The following is a 16,470-nucleotide window of genomic DNA, read 5'->3' as shown; positions in this document are numbered from 1 at the left end:
TTTACTTAATAATCTTTATTTTCAGGGAACAGTAGGACAGGGTGATGTGGGAGAGGCCAGATGAATATAGTAATTCATTCTTCAATCCCTATAGATTGAAAAATACTTGAATTTGGCTTTTTGAGTTGAGTGCTTGCCAGTTTCATGACACAATTCCTAAAGAAGTAAAAGATTTCTTTCCCTTTTGTTATGTTTTGGAAGTCTACATAAATGTGTAATACATGTAAAAAGTATGCACACACAAATACATACATATATATATATATATATATAGGAATATCTTTGTCATTACTCTTTAAGGATATACATGTGACTTAATGGGGCTTGCCTGGTGGCTCAGATGGTAAAGAATCTGCCTGCAATGCAGGAGACCAGGTTCGATCCCTGGGTAGGGAAGATCTCCTGGAGAAGGGAATGGCAACCCACTCCAGTAGTCTTGGCTGGAGAATTCCATGGACAGAGCAGCCTGACAGGCTACAGTTGCAAAGAGTTGGACACAACTGAATGACTAACACACACACACACACACACACACACACACACACACACACTGACTTAATATACTCAACAGTCCTCAGTTATAACAACCTAAAATATCTCCAGGCATTGTCAGACATCTCCTTGCAAGCAAATTCATCTCTGGTTGAGAACCATTAAACAGAAAATTAATCAAATTGTATTTCATTGAGGAAGACTGCCTAGGAAAACTCACTGTTTTCCTTTGTATATTCACAGAGAACAATTCTGTAACCAGATCATAGCAGGGAGGGGTTCAACATGGACCAATTCTCCTATACCAGCTGGGTGTCTTACCATTTAAAGTTCTGGAACCATCTACCTAGAGTTAATGTCACATCCTACAAGTTAACGGCCCAGTCCCACAAGACTCCCCTCACTTCAGATGCTAATTGCAAGTCACTGGTTGTCACCTACACTTCTGACTGCCTGATGATGGTGGGTGGTAAATTCAGGTTCCCATAACCTTTTCCTTAGTTTTGATAATTTGCTAAACAGCTTGCAGAATTCAGGGAAACACATTTACAGTTAAAATGAAGGATATTGTAAAAAGATCCAGATGAACAGCCAGGTCAAGAAGTATACAAGGCAAGGTTCAGAAGGGTTCTGAGTGCAGGAACTTTTGTCACTGTGGAGTTGGGTACATCACCTACTGGCATCAACCTAGAAGCTCTCTGACTCTCATATTTTAGGGATTTTTGTGGAGATTTCATCAAGCAGGCATGATTGAGTATTAGCTCATTTTCCACCCCTTCTCCCCTCTCCATAGAATGGGAGGCTGAACTGAAAGTTCCAAGCTGTTGATCGTGGATTGGTCTTTCTAGTGATCAGTTCCCAACCAGGAGCCCACCAAGAGTTTACATCATTAGAACAAAAGGAATTTAGGAGCTCTGTGTGAGACATTCCTATTACTCAGAATTACAAAAGTGTTAGGAGCAAGTGTCAGGAACAAGGGTTAAAGACCAAATATTAGCAGGTACTAGGGCAAGTATATATATATATATATATGTGTGTGTGTGTGTGTGTGTGTATACACAATATATATATAATTTCACAGAAACAAATATAATAGAACCAGTCATCTAAATTTATCATAGTTTCTTTTCTTTTTTTTTTTTAGGATTTAGAGGAAGAACGCTATTTATATGTGGACAGATCTCATATTTGCTTTCTATGGTATTATAAGGCTATGTAAGTAATGCAAAAGAAAGGTAATTAATGCATTTTAAGAGTATTTAGCTTTCAGTTCAGTCGCTCAGTCCTGTCCGACTGTTTGTGACCCCATGAGCTGCAGCACGTCAGGCTTCCCTGTCCATCACCAACTCCCAGAGCTTGCTCAAAGTCAGGTCCATTGAGTTGGTGATACCATCCAACCAGCTCATCCTCTGTCGTCCCCTTCTCCTTCTGCTTTCAGTCTTTCTCAGCATCAGTCTTTTCAAATGAATCAGTTGTTTGCATCAGGTGGCTAAAGTATTGGAGCTTCAGCTTCAGCATCAGTCCTTCCAATGAATATTTAGGACTGATTTCCTTTAAGATGGACTGGTTGGATCTCCTTGCTGTCCAAGGGACTCTCAAGAGTCTCCTCCAACACCACAGTTCAAAAACATAAATTCTTCGGTGCTCAGCTTTATAGTCCAACTCTCACATCCATAGAAAGCTTGTCACTCAGATGGTAGAGCATTTGCCTACAATGCGGGAGACCCGGGTTCAATCCCTGGGTTGGGAAGATTCCCTGCAGAAGGAAATAGCAATCCACTCCAGTACCCTTGCCTGGAAAATCCCATGGATGGAAGAGCCTGGTAGGCTACAGTGCATGGGGTCACAAAGAGTTGGACACGACTGAACAACTTCACTCTCACATCCATACATGACTACTGGAAAAACCATAGCTTTGACTAGACAGACCTTTGTCAGTAAAGTAATGTCTCTGCTTTATAATATGCTCTCTAGATTGGTCATAGCTTTTCTTCCAAGGAGCAAGCATCTTTAATTTCATGGAGGCAGTTACCATCTGAAGTGATTTTGGAGCCCCCCAAAATGAAGTCTCTCACTGTTTCCATTGTTTCCCCATCTATTTGCCATGAAGTGATGGGACTGGATGCCATGATCTTAGTTTTTTGAATGTTGAGCTTTAAGCCAACTTTTTCACTCTCCTCTTTCACTTTCATCAAGAGGCTCTTTAGTTATTCTTCGTTTTCTGCCATAAGGGTGGTGTCATCTGCATATCTGAGGTTATTGATATTTCTCCCGGCAATATTGATTCTAGCCTTCATCCAGACCAGAATTTCTCATGATGTACTCTGCATATAAGTTAAATAAGCAGCCTTGACAATATACAGCCTTGACGTACTCCTTTCTTGATTTGGAACCAGTCTGTTGTTCCATGTCTGATTCTAACTGTTGTTTCTTGACCTATATACAGATTTCTCAGGAGGCAGGTCAGGTGGTCTGATATGTCCATCTCTTTAAGAATTTTGCACAGTTTGTTGTGATCCACACAGTCAAAGGCTTAGCTTTAATTAACCACAAATGAATTATCTACATTATAGTTTCCATATAAGTTTTTATTTACTGATTAAGTTATCCTCTGGACTTCCCTGGTGGCTCAGATGGTAAACCATCTGCCTGCAATGCAGGAGACCCAGGTTCAATACCTGGGTCGGGAAGATACCTTGGTGAAGGAAATGGCAACTCACTCTAGTACTCTTCCCTGGAAAATCCCATGGACAGAGGAGCCTGGTGGGCTACAGTCCATGGGGTCGCAAAGAATCAGACACAACTGAGTGACTTCACTTTCACTTTGTTTATCCTCAAATGTACTGGTGCTGCTGCTGCTGCTGCTGCTGCTGCTGCTGCTGCTGCTGCTGAGTCGCTCCAGTCGTGTCCAACTCTGTGCGACCCCATAGACGGCAGCCCATCAGGCTCCACTGTCCCTGGGATTCTCTAGGCAAGAACACTGGAGTGGGTCGCCATTTCCTTCTCCAATGCATGAAAGTGAAAAGTGAAAGTGAAGTTGCTCAGTCGTGTCCGACTCTTAGCAACCCCATGGACTGCAGCCTACTAGGCTCCTCCGTCCATGGGATTTTCCAGGCAAGAGTACTGGAGTGGGGTGCCATTGCCTTCTCCTCAAATGTACTACCCAACTAATATTGAAGAACAAACAGTAAAAATAACAATGTGTGCATGTGTAAGCTGTCATGCATGTCTGACTCTTTGAGACCCCATGGACTGTAGCCCACCAGGCTCCTCTGTTTATGGAATTTTCTAGGCAAGAATACTGGAGTGGATTGCCACTTCCTTCTCCAAAAAATAACAATAGCAACCACTATCTGAACATATACTGCTTCTACTTGGTCATACTTCATGTAAATCAGCTTTGTCAATTTTCATAATAACCAGTTAAATGTCAGCATTACAATCTTTATTATAAATGGGGAAATGTAAGCTTGGGTAGGTTAAATAATTTGGAAAACTATATGTAGCTACTAAAAAGATAGCATTGGAAATTGTCTCTGGTTTTTCAGATTACAGGCCACTTTTGTTTCCACTATACATATTATATTCCAAAAGGAGTTTCTTAGTTTCTCAGATAGCTCTTCAAACCCTTTTTAACATGATGATGAATGATATAACTGAGAAAGAAAAACTGGTACAAGAAAAAATAATTAATTGCATTATAAAATCATTCAATAACTAAAATGTATCAATGAATCAGAAATTTTTTTTTTTTTTTTAGTATCATAGTTAAAGCATATCCTAAGTACTGGATAGGGTATGAGGAACTGTCTTATATGGTCCCTGCTTTCCAGATGACTGTAATGTACTTAATTCTTCTTATCTGCTTAATATTGCTTTCTTTGAGGGAAATATCCCTCCTCTATTTTGTAGTGATGGAGAAGGCAATGGCAACCCACTCCAGTACTCTTGCCTGGAAAATCCCATGGGCGGAGGAGCCTGGTAGGCTGCAGTCCATGGGGTCAGGAAGAGTTGGACACGACTGGGCAACTTCACTTTCACTTTTCACTTTCATGCATTGGAGAAGGAAATGGCGACCCACTCCAGTGTTTTTGCCTGGAGAATGCCAGAGACAGGGCAGCCTGGTGGGCTGCCATCGATGGGGTTGCACAGGGTCAAACACGAATGAAGTGACTTAGCAGCAGCAGCAGCATTTTGTGGTGAAATTATTAATTTCATTTTATTTATGTGGTACTACCTTTACAACCAGGCTTTCCTGTAGCTCAGCTGGTGAAGAATCCACCTGCAATGTAGGAGACCCTAGTTTGATTCCTGGGTCGGGAAGATCCCCTGGAGAAGGGAGAGGCTCCCACTCCATTTTCTTGGGGTTCCCTGGTGGCTTAGTTGGTAAAGAATCCACCTGCAATGTGGGAGACCTGGGTTCTGTCCCTGGGTTGGGAAGGTCCCCTGGAGGAGCCTGGTAGGCTGCAGTCCATGGGGTCACAAAGAGTTGGACACGACTGGGCAACTTCACTTTCACTTTTCACTTTCATGCATTGGAGAAGGAAATGGCAACCAACTCCAGTGTTCTTGCCTGGAGAATCCCCATGGACAGAAGAGCCTGGCGGACTACAATCCATGGGGTCTCAAAGATTCAGACACGACTGAGTGACTAAGCACAGCACAGCACCTTTACAACCCCATATTTCATTGACCACAGAGAATATTGAGTATTGGCATATGACCTAAACCTAACCTATCGGAATATTTATGTCTTTGGCAAGGCATGGTTTTGGCTGATAGTTTGATTACTCTGGTTCACATGTCCCTTAATGTCAGATGGCCCTGCAGTTTATGTATAATCTTTGAACTGAACGATCTGATCACTAGATTTCAGCAAGCCCCACCAACAGGACACATTTACCCATTCTTCTCTAATTTATGGCCACTCTCCCGGAGTCTTACCAAGAAACAAGAATTAAGTCTCTGCTACTAATGAAACTGGCAGGCTTCTGTCCTTGTTGGGAATTTCAGACATGCCAATCACCAGCTTTCCCTCTGTCGGTTTTGAACCAACTTAGAAACAGAGAGAAGGGAAAATTCGGAAATAAAAATCCATGGTAACACTTCATTGGAGAATAGATCCTGCCTCTGTAACCAAAAGGCTACTTTCTCTTTCCCCTAAGAGGAGATCATAGGAACCATCAGTGACTAATACCCATGTATCTATCACGCAAGTGAACAAATAGAACATTACCAGCATGTTAGAATCTGCTTAGGCTTCCCTGGTGGCTCAGAGAGAAAAGAGTCGGCCTGCAATTCAAGAGACACAGGTTCAGTCCCTGGGACTGGAAGATCCCCTGGAGAAGAGAATGGCAACCCACTCCAGTATTCTTGCCTGGAAAATTCCATGGATAGAGGAGCCTGGTGGGCTACATACAGTCCATTGGGTTGCAAAGAGTCAGACATGACTTAGTGACTTTCACTTTCTTTCTTATGATCACATCCTATCCCTCAAGAGTTAACTGCTATCCTGAAAACTGTATAATAGATTCTTCGCTTTTTATAGTTTACCAACAATATATAATGGTAATAAATTGTTTAGTTTTGTTTTTGAATGTTATTTAAATTGATCATATTATAAGCATTCATCTGTGACTTGCTTCTTTCTCTAAACATCACAGATTTTGACACTCATCCATCTTTAAACAAGAATCTTTAATTCTTACATTGTTCCTGCCTGATGGTACTTCATTATATAACTATTTTTGCTTATTCTCCTGCTGATGCATTTATTTGCAAGATAGTGCCTTGTTCCTCAAAAGGTGGTCCAAGGACTAGCAGCACTAGTGTCATCTGGGAACTTGTTAGAAATAAAGAACCTCAGCTTCGTTTCAAACCTTATGGATCATAATCTGCATTTTGACAAGATCCTGCAGTCATTTGTATGTGCATTATTTGGAAATAATAATTTGGAAAGTACCAATCTAATGTACATAAATAACGTTTTTCTAGGGAATAGACCTAAAAGTAAAATTAGCTAAATGTAGGATATACATTTGTTCCACTTTACTAGGTCATGCCTGTGTGTGTGTGTTCAGTTGCTCAGTCGTGTCTGAATCTTTGTGACTCCATAGACTGTAGCCCGCTAGGCTCCTCTGTCCATGGGATTTTTCAGGCAAGAATACCGGAGTGAGTTGCTATTTCCCACTCTAGGGAATCTTCCTGATTCAGGGATCGAACCCACATCTCTTGTGTCTCCTGCATTAGCAGGCAGATACTTTACCACTGTGCCACCTGGGAAGCCTCTAAATGATTTTTAAAAGATTGTCCAAATTTACATCTGTACTGGCAGTGGATGAAGTTCCCACTGTGTTATATCTTACAACACTTAATATCTGACTTTTAAATTATTTTCAATCTAGTAGGTGTGAAATCACATCATTGTTCTTTTATCTGCATTTCCTTGATTACTATGGAGCAGGTTTTCATTTATTCAGGAGGAATTTTTCTTCTGTATTAAATTAGCATTTTAACCCATTTTATTTCTTGGTTTCATAATAATCTGTAAGGTTTCACTAAATTCTGTATAGTTTTGCTTTCTACAATTAAATCTTTAATCCACTTGGAATTAGGTTTTGTATATGCTTCAAGATAGAACTACAACTTTATTTTTTGGGTATGAATAATTAATTTTTTAGATTCATTTATTGAATGATCTGGGGCTTCCCTTCTGACTCAGCTGGTAAAGAATCCGCCTACAATGCAGGAGACCTGGGCTCGATCCCTGGGTTAGGAAGATTCCCTGGAGAAAGGAAAGACTACCCACTCCAGTATTCTGCCTGGAGAATTCCATGGACTGTATAGTCCATGGGGTCCCAAAGAGTCGGACTTTCATTTCACTTCACTTCATTGCATGATATTTCCACAAAACCAGTTCTGCCATAGATCAAGTGTCCGTGTATGCATGGGTTTCATCCTGGATTAGCTATTCTGTTTAGCTGATTTATTTGTATATACTTGAACAAATTATATTATCTGTATTATTATAAGTTTATTTTTTAAATCTTGAGAAGTGATAGCACAAATACCTGCCTCACACTGACCCCAATTCTTGTCCTCTCTAGGAACTTCTTAGCTTTATCTTGGGCCTGTTTCTCTTTCCTATAAATTTTTGGAATTGGTTTGTCAATTCTACAAAAAATCTTAGTTGAGTTTTTCATAGTATGTCTATATATTTTAATCAATTTGAGAAGCCTTTCTACTCCGGACTAATATATAACCCTCCATTTGCTAAAGTTTTTTTTTACATGTCTGCCAATAAGGTTTTATAATTTTTAATAATAAAAGTATCAGGACATTTTCATTAGGATCAAAACCACCCCCAAGAAAAAGAAATGCAAAAAGGCAAAATGGTTCTCTGAGGAGGCCTTACCAATAGCTGAGAAAAGAAGAGAAGTGAAAGACAAAGGAGAAAAGGAAAAATATGCCTATTTGAATGCAGAGCTCCAAAGAATAGCAAGGAGAGATAAGAAAGCCTTCCTCAGTGATCAATACAAAGAAAGATGAAAACAATAGAGTGGGAAAGACTGGAGATCTCTTCAAGAAAATGAGAGATACCAAGGGAACATTTCATGCAAAGATGGGCATAATAAAGGACAGAAATGGTATGGACCTAACAGAAGCAGAAGATATTAAGAAGAGGTGTGAAGAATGCACAGAAGAACTATACAAAAAAGATCTTCAGGACCCAGACAATCACGATGGCATCATCACTCACCTAGAGCCAGACATCCTGGAATGCAAAGTCAAGAGGGCCTTAGGAAGCATCACTGTGAACAAAGCTAGTGGAGGTGATGGAATTCCAGTTGAACTACTTCAAATCCTAAAAGATGATGCTCTGAAAGTGCTGCACTCATTATGTCAGCAAATTTGGAAAACTCAGCAGTGGCCACAGGACTGGAAAGGGTCAGTTTTCATTCCAATCCCTAAGAAAGGCAATGCCAAAGAGTGCTCAAACTACTGCACAATTGCACTCATCTCACATGCTAGCAAAGTAATGCTCAAAATTCTCAAGCCAGGCTTCAGCAGTACAGGAACCATGAACTTCCAGATGTTCAAACTGGTTTTAGAAAAGGCAGAGGAACCAGAGATCAAATTGCCAACATCCACTGGATCACTGAAAAAGCAAAAGTTCCAGAAAAACATCTATTTCTGCTTTATTGACTATGCCAAAGCCTTTGACTGTGTGGATCACAGCAAACTGTGATCTGTAAGAGTTGGACATACCAAACCACCTGACCTGGCTCTTGAGAAATCTGTATGCAGGTCAAGAAGGAACAGTTAGAACTGGACATGGAATAACAGACTGGTTCCAAATAGGAAAAAGAGTACGTCAAGGCTATATATTGTCACCCTGCTTGTTTAACTTATATGCAGAACACATCATGAGAAATGCTGGGCTGGACGAAGCACAAGCTGGAATCAAGTTTGCTGGGAGAAATATCAATAACCTCAGATATGCAGATGATACCACCCTTATGGCAGAAAACGAAGAAGAACTAAAGAGCCTCTTGATGAAAGTGAAAGAGGAGAGTGAAAAAATTGGCTTAAAACTCAACATTCAGAAAATTAAGATCATGGTATCTGGTCCCATCACTTTATGGTAAATAGATGGGGAAACAGCAAAAAGAGCGAGAGATTTCACTTTGGGGGGCTCCAAAATCACTGCAGATGGTGACTACAGCCATGAAATTAAAAGACGCTTGCTCCTTGAAAGAAAAGTTATGACCAACCTAGACAGAATATTGAAAAGTAGAGACATTACGTTGCCAACAAAGGTCTGTCTAGTTAAAGCTATGGTTTTTCCAGTAATCATGTATGGATGTGAGAGTTGGACTATAAAGAAAGCTGAGCACCAAAGAACTGATGCTTTTGAACTGTGGTGTTGGAGAACTCTTGAGAGTCTCTTGGACAGCAAGGAGATCCAAGCAGTCCATCCTAAAGGAAATCAGTCCTGAATATTCATTGGAAGGACTGATGCTGAAGCTGAAACTCCGATACTTTGGCCACCTGATGCGAAGAACTGATTCATTTGCAAAGCCCCTGGTGCTGAGAAAGATTGAAGGCAGGAGAAGGGGACAACAGAGTATGAGATGGCTGGATGGCATGACCGACACAATGGACATGAGTTTGAGTAAACTCTGGGAGTTGGTGATGGACAAGTGGCCTGGTGTGCTGCAGCTCATGGGGTCACAAAGAGTCGGACATGACTAAGCAACTGAACTGAACTGAACTGAATTCTTAGGTAGTTTATATTTTTGTTTCTCTTATAAATAATCAAACTTTTAAAATTATAATTTATAACCAGCTCTTCCTGTTGTATAGAATACACTTTACTTTTGACTGTTGATTTTTGCATTCAGCAATATTGCTAAATTATGATTATTTATGTATTCTGTTGGATGGAATTTAATAAAATCAGATTACCCACAAATAATGATGATTTTGTTTTTCTTATAAGTATGCCTTCTATTCCTTTTATTCTTACATGTCTAGAATATCAAATACAATCCTTTTTAGAAGGGTGATAGCAGGGCTTCTTATTTTATTCATCATCTCAAAAGGAAGACTCTCATCATTTCACTATTTTGCATAATATTTATTACAGGTTATGAGTTAAACTTTACCTGATTAAGGAAGGTCCTTTTTATTCCAAGCTGGCTGTGAATTCTTTTTATGACTTGTTAAATATTCAAAATGTTTTTCTGCTTCCACATAAATATTTGTATAGTTTTTCTCTTTCTACTATGTAAATCTGATAGATAATAGTTATTAATATTTCCATATTAATAAACTTGTATTTCTAGAATAAGCTAACTTGGTCTTGATGAATTATCTTTCATATACATTTATAGATTACATTTGCTAATGTTGTTTAGGTTTTTATGTGTGTGAATATACATGAGTGGGAGCGGCCTGTGGTTTTACTCCCCTTGTATATCCTTTAATACATTTGATACCAAGACTATGCTAGACTCATCATGTAAGTTAGGATTAGTCTTTCTTTTCTATTCTCTTCGCTTGTGGCTCAACTGGTAAAGAATCTGCCTGCAATGCAGAGACCTGGGTTTGATCCCTGGAGAAGGGAAAGGCTACTCACTCCAGTATTCTGGCCTGGAGAATTCCACAGACTGTATAGTCCGTGGGGCCACAAAGAGTTGGACACGACTGAACAACTTTCACTTTACTTCTATTCTCTGAGAGATTTTATTTAAGATTGGAAATATATGTTCCTTGAGTATTTGATGGTAACTTGCATAGAAATCTACCTGGATCTGTACTTTTTGAGTGTGTGGGGGAAGATTTTATAACTATTAATTCAATTTATTTAATGGTTAGAATGCTACTTTGGAGTTCTAATTCTTGTAAAATTCATTTCTGTAGTGTTTTTCCAGAAATTCTTCTGTGTCTTCATTTAGCAATGTTAGTATCAATTTTTATGTCATAATATTTCCCATAATATCCTCTTATATTTTTGATTAATCTCTGCAGTAGTTGTAGGTATGCCACTCTTTTATCATTTCTAATATTTTTATTTGTGCCTTCCTTTTGTTTTCTTATTTTTTTTCCCTAGAGATATTTTTATTTTATTAGTCTTTTCAAAGAACTATATTTCGGCTTTATTGAGTTTTTCTGCTGTTGTCTACTTTATCTCAATTTGTTTTTTATATTTCTTTTTTTGAGTTTGTTTTTCTGAAACTTACTAAACTAGTTATTTAGTCTATTACATAGATCTAAGACTTCCTTTTTTTCAAGTGTATGTTTAAGGAAGTAAAATTTTTTCTAAATACCTCTATATTGGAGTATATCATAGTCGTGATATTTCGTTACTGCTCGGAAATAATAGTCTAAGAGCCACTATAATTTGGTTGGCAAATGTGCTGTATAGGAATGCATTTTTAATTTACAGATGTGAGTCTTTTCAATTATTATTTTGTTACTGAGTTCTAACCTAATTTTATTATTATCACAGAAGTATTAGAATCAAATCTTTGGCCTAGCATGTAGTCAGAGTTTATAAATGTCTCATGAGTACCTAAAGAAAATATGTTTTCCTATTGTTGGATAGCATATGCTATTTATGTCCAGTAGGTCAGTTGTGTTAAGTGTACTGTTCAAATCTTTTGTACTTATTTGACTCATGAGTTGATAATTGGCTAAAATTTCCCACTATGGTGGTAGACATGTCAGTTTTGCATGTAGGTGCCTAATTTTTTGCTTTATGCTTTGAGGGTATCTCTTAGGTGCACATAACTTTGAATTATTAAGATTTTTTTTGAAGAATTGAAACTTTGTAGTGACCACGTTTATCACTTGTAATGCTTTTCTCCTTTTGTTCGGTTTTGTGTTATATTAATACACAATCTCTTGTCGTGCCATGTAAGTTCTAGGATTATTTGTTCTAGTTCTGTGAAAAAAAATCATGTGTATTTTGATAGGGATTGCACTAAATCTGTAGATTGCTTTGAGTAGTATAGCCATTTTAACAATTTAAGAATTAACAATTAAGTTAAAAATTAAAAACTAAGTTAACAATGAACTCTTCCCCTGCAAGAAGATGAGATCTTTCCATTCCTTTAAATTATCTTCAATTTACTTTATCAAGGTTTTACAGTTTTCCAGTGTACAGATCTTTCACCTCCTTGGTTAAGTTTAATTCCTTTTTTTTCTGGATGAGATTTTCAACAGGATTTTTAAAATTTTCTCTTTCTGATATTTCATTGTTAGTCTAAAAATTCAATGGATTTCTGTGTATTAATCTTTTTATTCTGCTAGCTTATTGAGTTCCTTTATTAGTTCTAGTAGTTTTTGTGTGGAGACTTCAGGGTTCTTTACACAGAGTATCGTGTCATCTGCAAATAGTTTTACCTCTTCCCTTCCAATTTGAATAACTCTTATTTATTTCTCTTGTCTAATTGCTGTGAAGCTCTCTTATAAATTCTTCCTTTCCAAAATCTTATGTTTTCAGTCTCTTTTTTGAATTTCTCATTTTGTTCTTATACTGTGTTTCTAATTTCTTTAAATTGTTTTGTTGTTGTTGTTGTTGTTGTTCTCTCATAGCTCTCTGAGCATCTTTAGAACCATATTTTGAATTCTTTGTCAGGCTATTCATGTAATCCATTTCCTTAGGATTCGTTGCTTGAGTTTCCTGTGTTCCCTAAGTGGTGTCATGTTTCCCTGATTCTTCACTGTCCTTGTAGCCTGTGTAGGTGTCTGCACATTTGAAGAAGCAGTCACCACTTCCAGACATCATAGACTGACCTCACTAAGAGAAGACCTCCACCTGTGGTTGTGCATGCTGGAGCGTGCTGTGACCACCAGTCTAGTGGTATGGGGTGTCATGTGCAGGGGCATGTGCTGGCTCTGGATCCGGTGTGGTCCAATGTCTCCTCAGTTTAGCCCACTAAGGTCCAGAACATTGACAGTTGCATGGTGTTTACCAAATGCTGCAGGGTGTCCACAGTGACTGCAAGGGCTATCGTAGTCCTCAGCAGTGCCTCCAGGTACAGTAGATAGGGACCAGGGCAGGCAGTAGTGGTGGCCCAAGCCAGGACTCTCTGCATCCTCAGCTTCAAGGGTTAGTTTTAGGTGCCTGTGTGCTGACAGGGGATGTTTTTGAAAAACTTCATACTTTTTGAACTTTGGACATATCGCCTATCAAGATTTTTAGTACTTAGTTTCAGTAGCTTTCTCATATATCAGATTGGACATATGAAATATTATTTTCATCATATGGTCTTAGGAACTTACTGCATGTACATTTACTGATTCCCAAGACATCTTCATTTTATTTTGTACTTAATGATGTACTAAGCACTATGAAAAATTGATGCTTTTGAACTGTGGTGTTGGAGAAGACTCTTGAGAGTCCCTTTGACTGCAAGGAGATCCATCCAGTCCATTCTAAAGGAGATCAGTCCTGGGTATTCTTTGGAAGGACTGATGCTAAAGCTGAAACTCCAATACTTTGGCCACCTCATGCGAAGAGTTGACTCATTGGAAAAGACTCTGATGCTGGGAGGGATTGGGGGCAGGAGAAGAAGGGGATGACAGAGGATGAGATGGCTACGTGAGTTCGAGTGAACTCCGGGAGTTGGTGATGGACAGGGAGGCCTGGCGTGCTGTGATTCATGGGGTCGCAAAAAATCGGAGCTACTGAGCGACTGAACTGAACTGAAGTACTACGCACAAAAGAAATCACAATCCTGAGTCATTGATTTATAGAGGTTATGTGATTTTAAAAATAACAGCTATCTTTACAGTGAAAAATTACTTTCTAAACAACATATAAATAAATATACAAGTAAATTTTCTTCTTTCAGAAAATTTACACTGAAAGGCTATAAATGAAACATTTGCAGTGCTAACTGATAAATTTTATCTTGACATAAATTAAAACATGTAAACTCTATAGGTTTTTTTCTTTTTTTTTTTTTTGACCTTGCCATGTGGCATGCAGAATCTTAGTTCCTGGAGCACGGATTGAACCTGTGCCCCCTGTAGTGGAAACAGGGAGTCTTAACCATTGGGCCATCAGGGAAGTCCCTAAACTATGGACTTTTTAATGTGCATTGATCATGTCAAATTAGCTTACAGTATTATTCAGGAAGAAGTATATAGATTCATGCCCCTCAGCAAAAATTATATTTAATTATGGACATGAGCTTTTTTTTTTAACATTTAGTATTTAATCATTTATATGTCCATAATGGAATATAAGGGCTTCCCAGGTGGCTTAATGGGTAAAGAACCCACCTGTCATTGCAGGAGATGTAAGAGACACAGGTTAGATCCCTGGGTTGGGAAGAGCCCCTGGAGGAGGGCATGGCAACCCATTCCAGTATTCTTACCTGGAGAATCCCCACAGAGAGAGGAGCCTGGCAGGCTACAGTCCACAGGGTCAGAAAGAGTTGCAAACAACTGAAGTGACTTACACACAGTGGACTATAAACAGAATATTCTTACTCTTTGGGAGAAAAGTTATGACCAACCTAGACAGCATATTAAAAAGTAGAGACGTTACTTTGCCAACAGATGTCCATCTAGTCAAGGCTATGGTTTTTCCAGTAATCATATATGGATGTGAGAGTTGGACTATAAAGAAAGCTGAGCACCTAAAAATTGATGCTTTTAAACTGTGGTGCTGGAGAAGACTCTTGAGAGTCTTGGACTGCAAGGAGATCCAACCAGTCCATCCTAAAGGAAATCAGTCCTGAATATTCATTGGAAGGACTGATGTTGAAGCTGAAACTCCAATACTTTGGCCACCTGTTGCGAAAAGCTGACTCATTTGAAAAGCCCCTGATGCTGGGAAAGATTGAAGGAGGGAGGAGAAGGGGATGACAGAGGATGAGATGGCTGGAGATGGCATCACCAACACAATGGACATGAGTGTGAGTAAACTCCAGGAGTTGGTGATGGACAGGGAGGCCTGGCATGCCACAGTCCATAGGGTCACAAAGAGTCAGACATGACTGAGCAACTGAACTGAACTGATGTTGAGAGTAGATTATTTAACTGAATATTTAGGATTCTGTTTACTAAAATATGATTTTTCTTTTTCCCAACAGAAATTTTGTTCACAATTTAACCCAGGTAAAACTTTTTTTAAAGTTTTTATATACTTCTTCACATATTACCACTGTATTATTTCTCTCTTCCATATTTACCAGACAAGGAATTTTCAAAACTAATTCTCAGCATAATTTACTTAGAGCAGAGGTTACTCAAGGTATGGACTACGATCCCCTAGGTCTTCACAAGCCTTTTGAGGAGGTCTGCGAGGTCTGCACTTTTCCAACTATATATCTGTCTGAATAGATTTCCCCCCATATACTTCCACCAGAATACCATATACCAACAGCTTGAATGTAGAAGAACTGATGATAATCCAGCTGTCTCTTATTAAGCCAAATATTAAAGAGATTTCACAATGTAAAACAACCATTCTTCTTACTATTCTTTATCTTGGAAAATAATTATTTTTTTCATAAACATGTTGCCATTTCCTACTCCAGGGGATCTTCCTGATTCAGGGATCAAACCCATATCTGCTGTGTCTTCTGCACTGGCAGGTGGGTTCTTTACCACTAAGCCACAGAGGAAGTCCCCATAAACATGTTAGTTAATATATAATGGGTTTATTGTAGATGTTAAATTAATAAATATCTTTAAATAGTCTCAATTTTTATTTGTTATATGGTAATAAATATTGATAGGGCTAACTGACATAAAACAAAAGCTCTGTGGAAGTCTCAGTAATTTTCAAGCCTATGAAAGAGTCTTTGAGATCTAAAAATTTTGACATGTGGGTTAAGGCTGATTTTAAGTATGACAGAGAGATGTATTCCAAAATTTGAAAACTGAAATAAGGTGGTAATATTTGGACATTAAATCTCCATAAATATTTTCATATTTTCAAAGCAATGATATAATGGAAAGAAGAGGCAGAAAGAAAATAATAATAAATAAAACTTCCTGTATTCGATCAAGATAGTTGAATGAGCTCATGTGTCCGTATGTATCCCTATCCAAACCCAACTGACATTATAGGATTATTTACTAAAGCTATAACAATGCAAAAAGAAAAAGTATTATCAGTAGATAACGAATTTTAAGCTAGAAAATAGAAACTTCTAAAAGTAAAATTTTTATTATAGACCAAAATAATGCAGAATAGCCTCCATCTTATTCAAAACATATAGAAATGCCATTACAAAATATGTGTGTGTATAATATCAGTGCAGACTTTTACATTAATATTGGTATATGTGCATGTATAGAATGTAAAAGCAATTAAAGGAATTTCCTAGTTGTCACAAGTCACTAAAGAACTAAAATCCAGAGTTAGATAAGGTTGAATTCTGAAGTAAGTTTATTATACAAAATATAAGCCCTGGTAGACAAAGGGTGATGTTTTAACTTGTGTATGAGAAT

At 38.3% G+C, this 16,470-nt stretch overlaps 1 protein-coding gene across 1 annotated transcript in view; it reads left to right on the top strand.

The window, feature by feature from the left end:
* The window catches only part of CATSPERE (catsper channel auxiliary subunit epsilon), a 145,184-nt gene that overhangs the window by 18,339 nt on the left and 110,375 nt on the right, over window positions 1-16,470 (top strand). Inside the window, exons 5-6 of the mRNA XM_052653544.1 lie at window positions 1,637-1,707; window positions 15,105-15,129. Coding sequence (XP_052509504.1) covers window positions 1,637-1,707; window positions 15,105-15,129 — 96 coding nt within the window. The remainder of the gene's footprint in view (window positions 1-1,636; window positions 1,708-15,104; window positions 15,130-16,470) is intronic.

This window comes from Budorcas taxicolor, chromosome 16 (genome assembly GCF_023091745.1).
Source record: "Budorcas taxicolor isolate Tak-1 chromosome 16, Takin1.1, whole genome shotgun sequence".
Lineage (NCBI taxonomy): Eukaryota > Metazoa > Chordata > Mammalia > Artiodactyla > Bovidae > Budorcas > Budorcas taxicolor.
The sequence above is the reverse complement of the archived record's forward strand: the minus strand, read 5'-3'. Positions and strand labels throughout refer to the sequence as shown.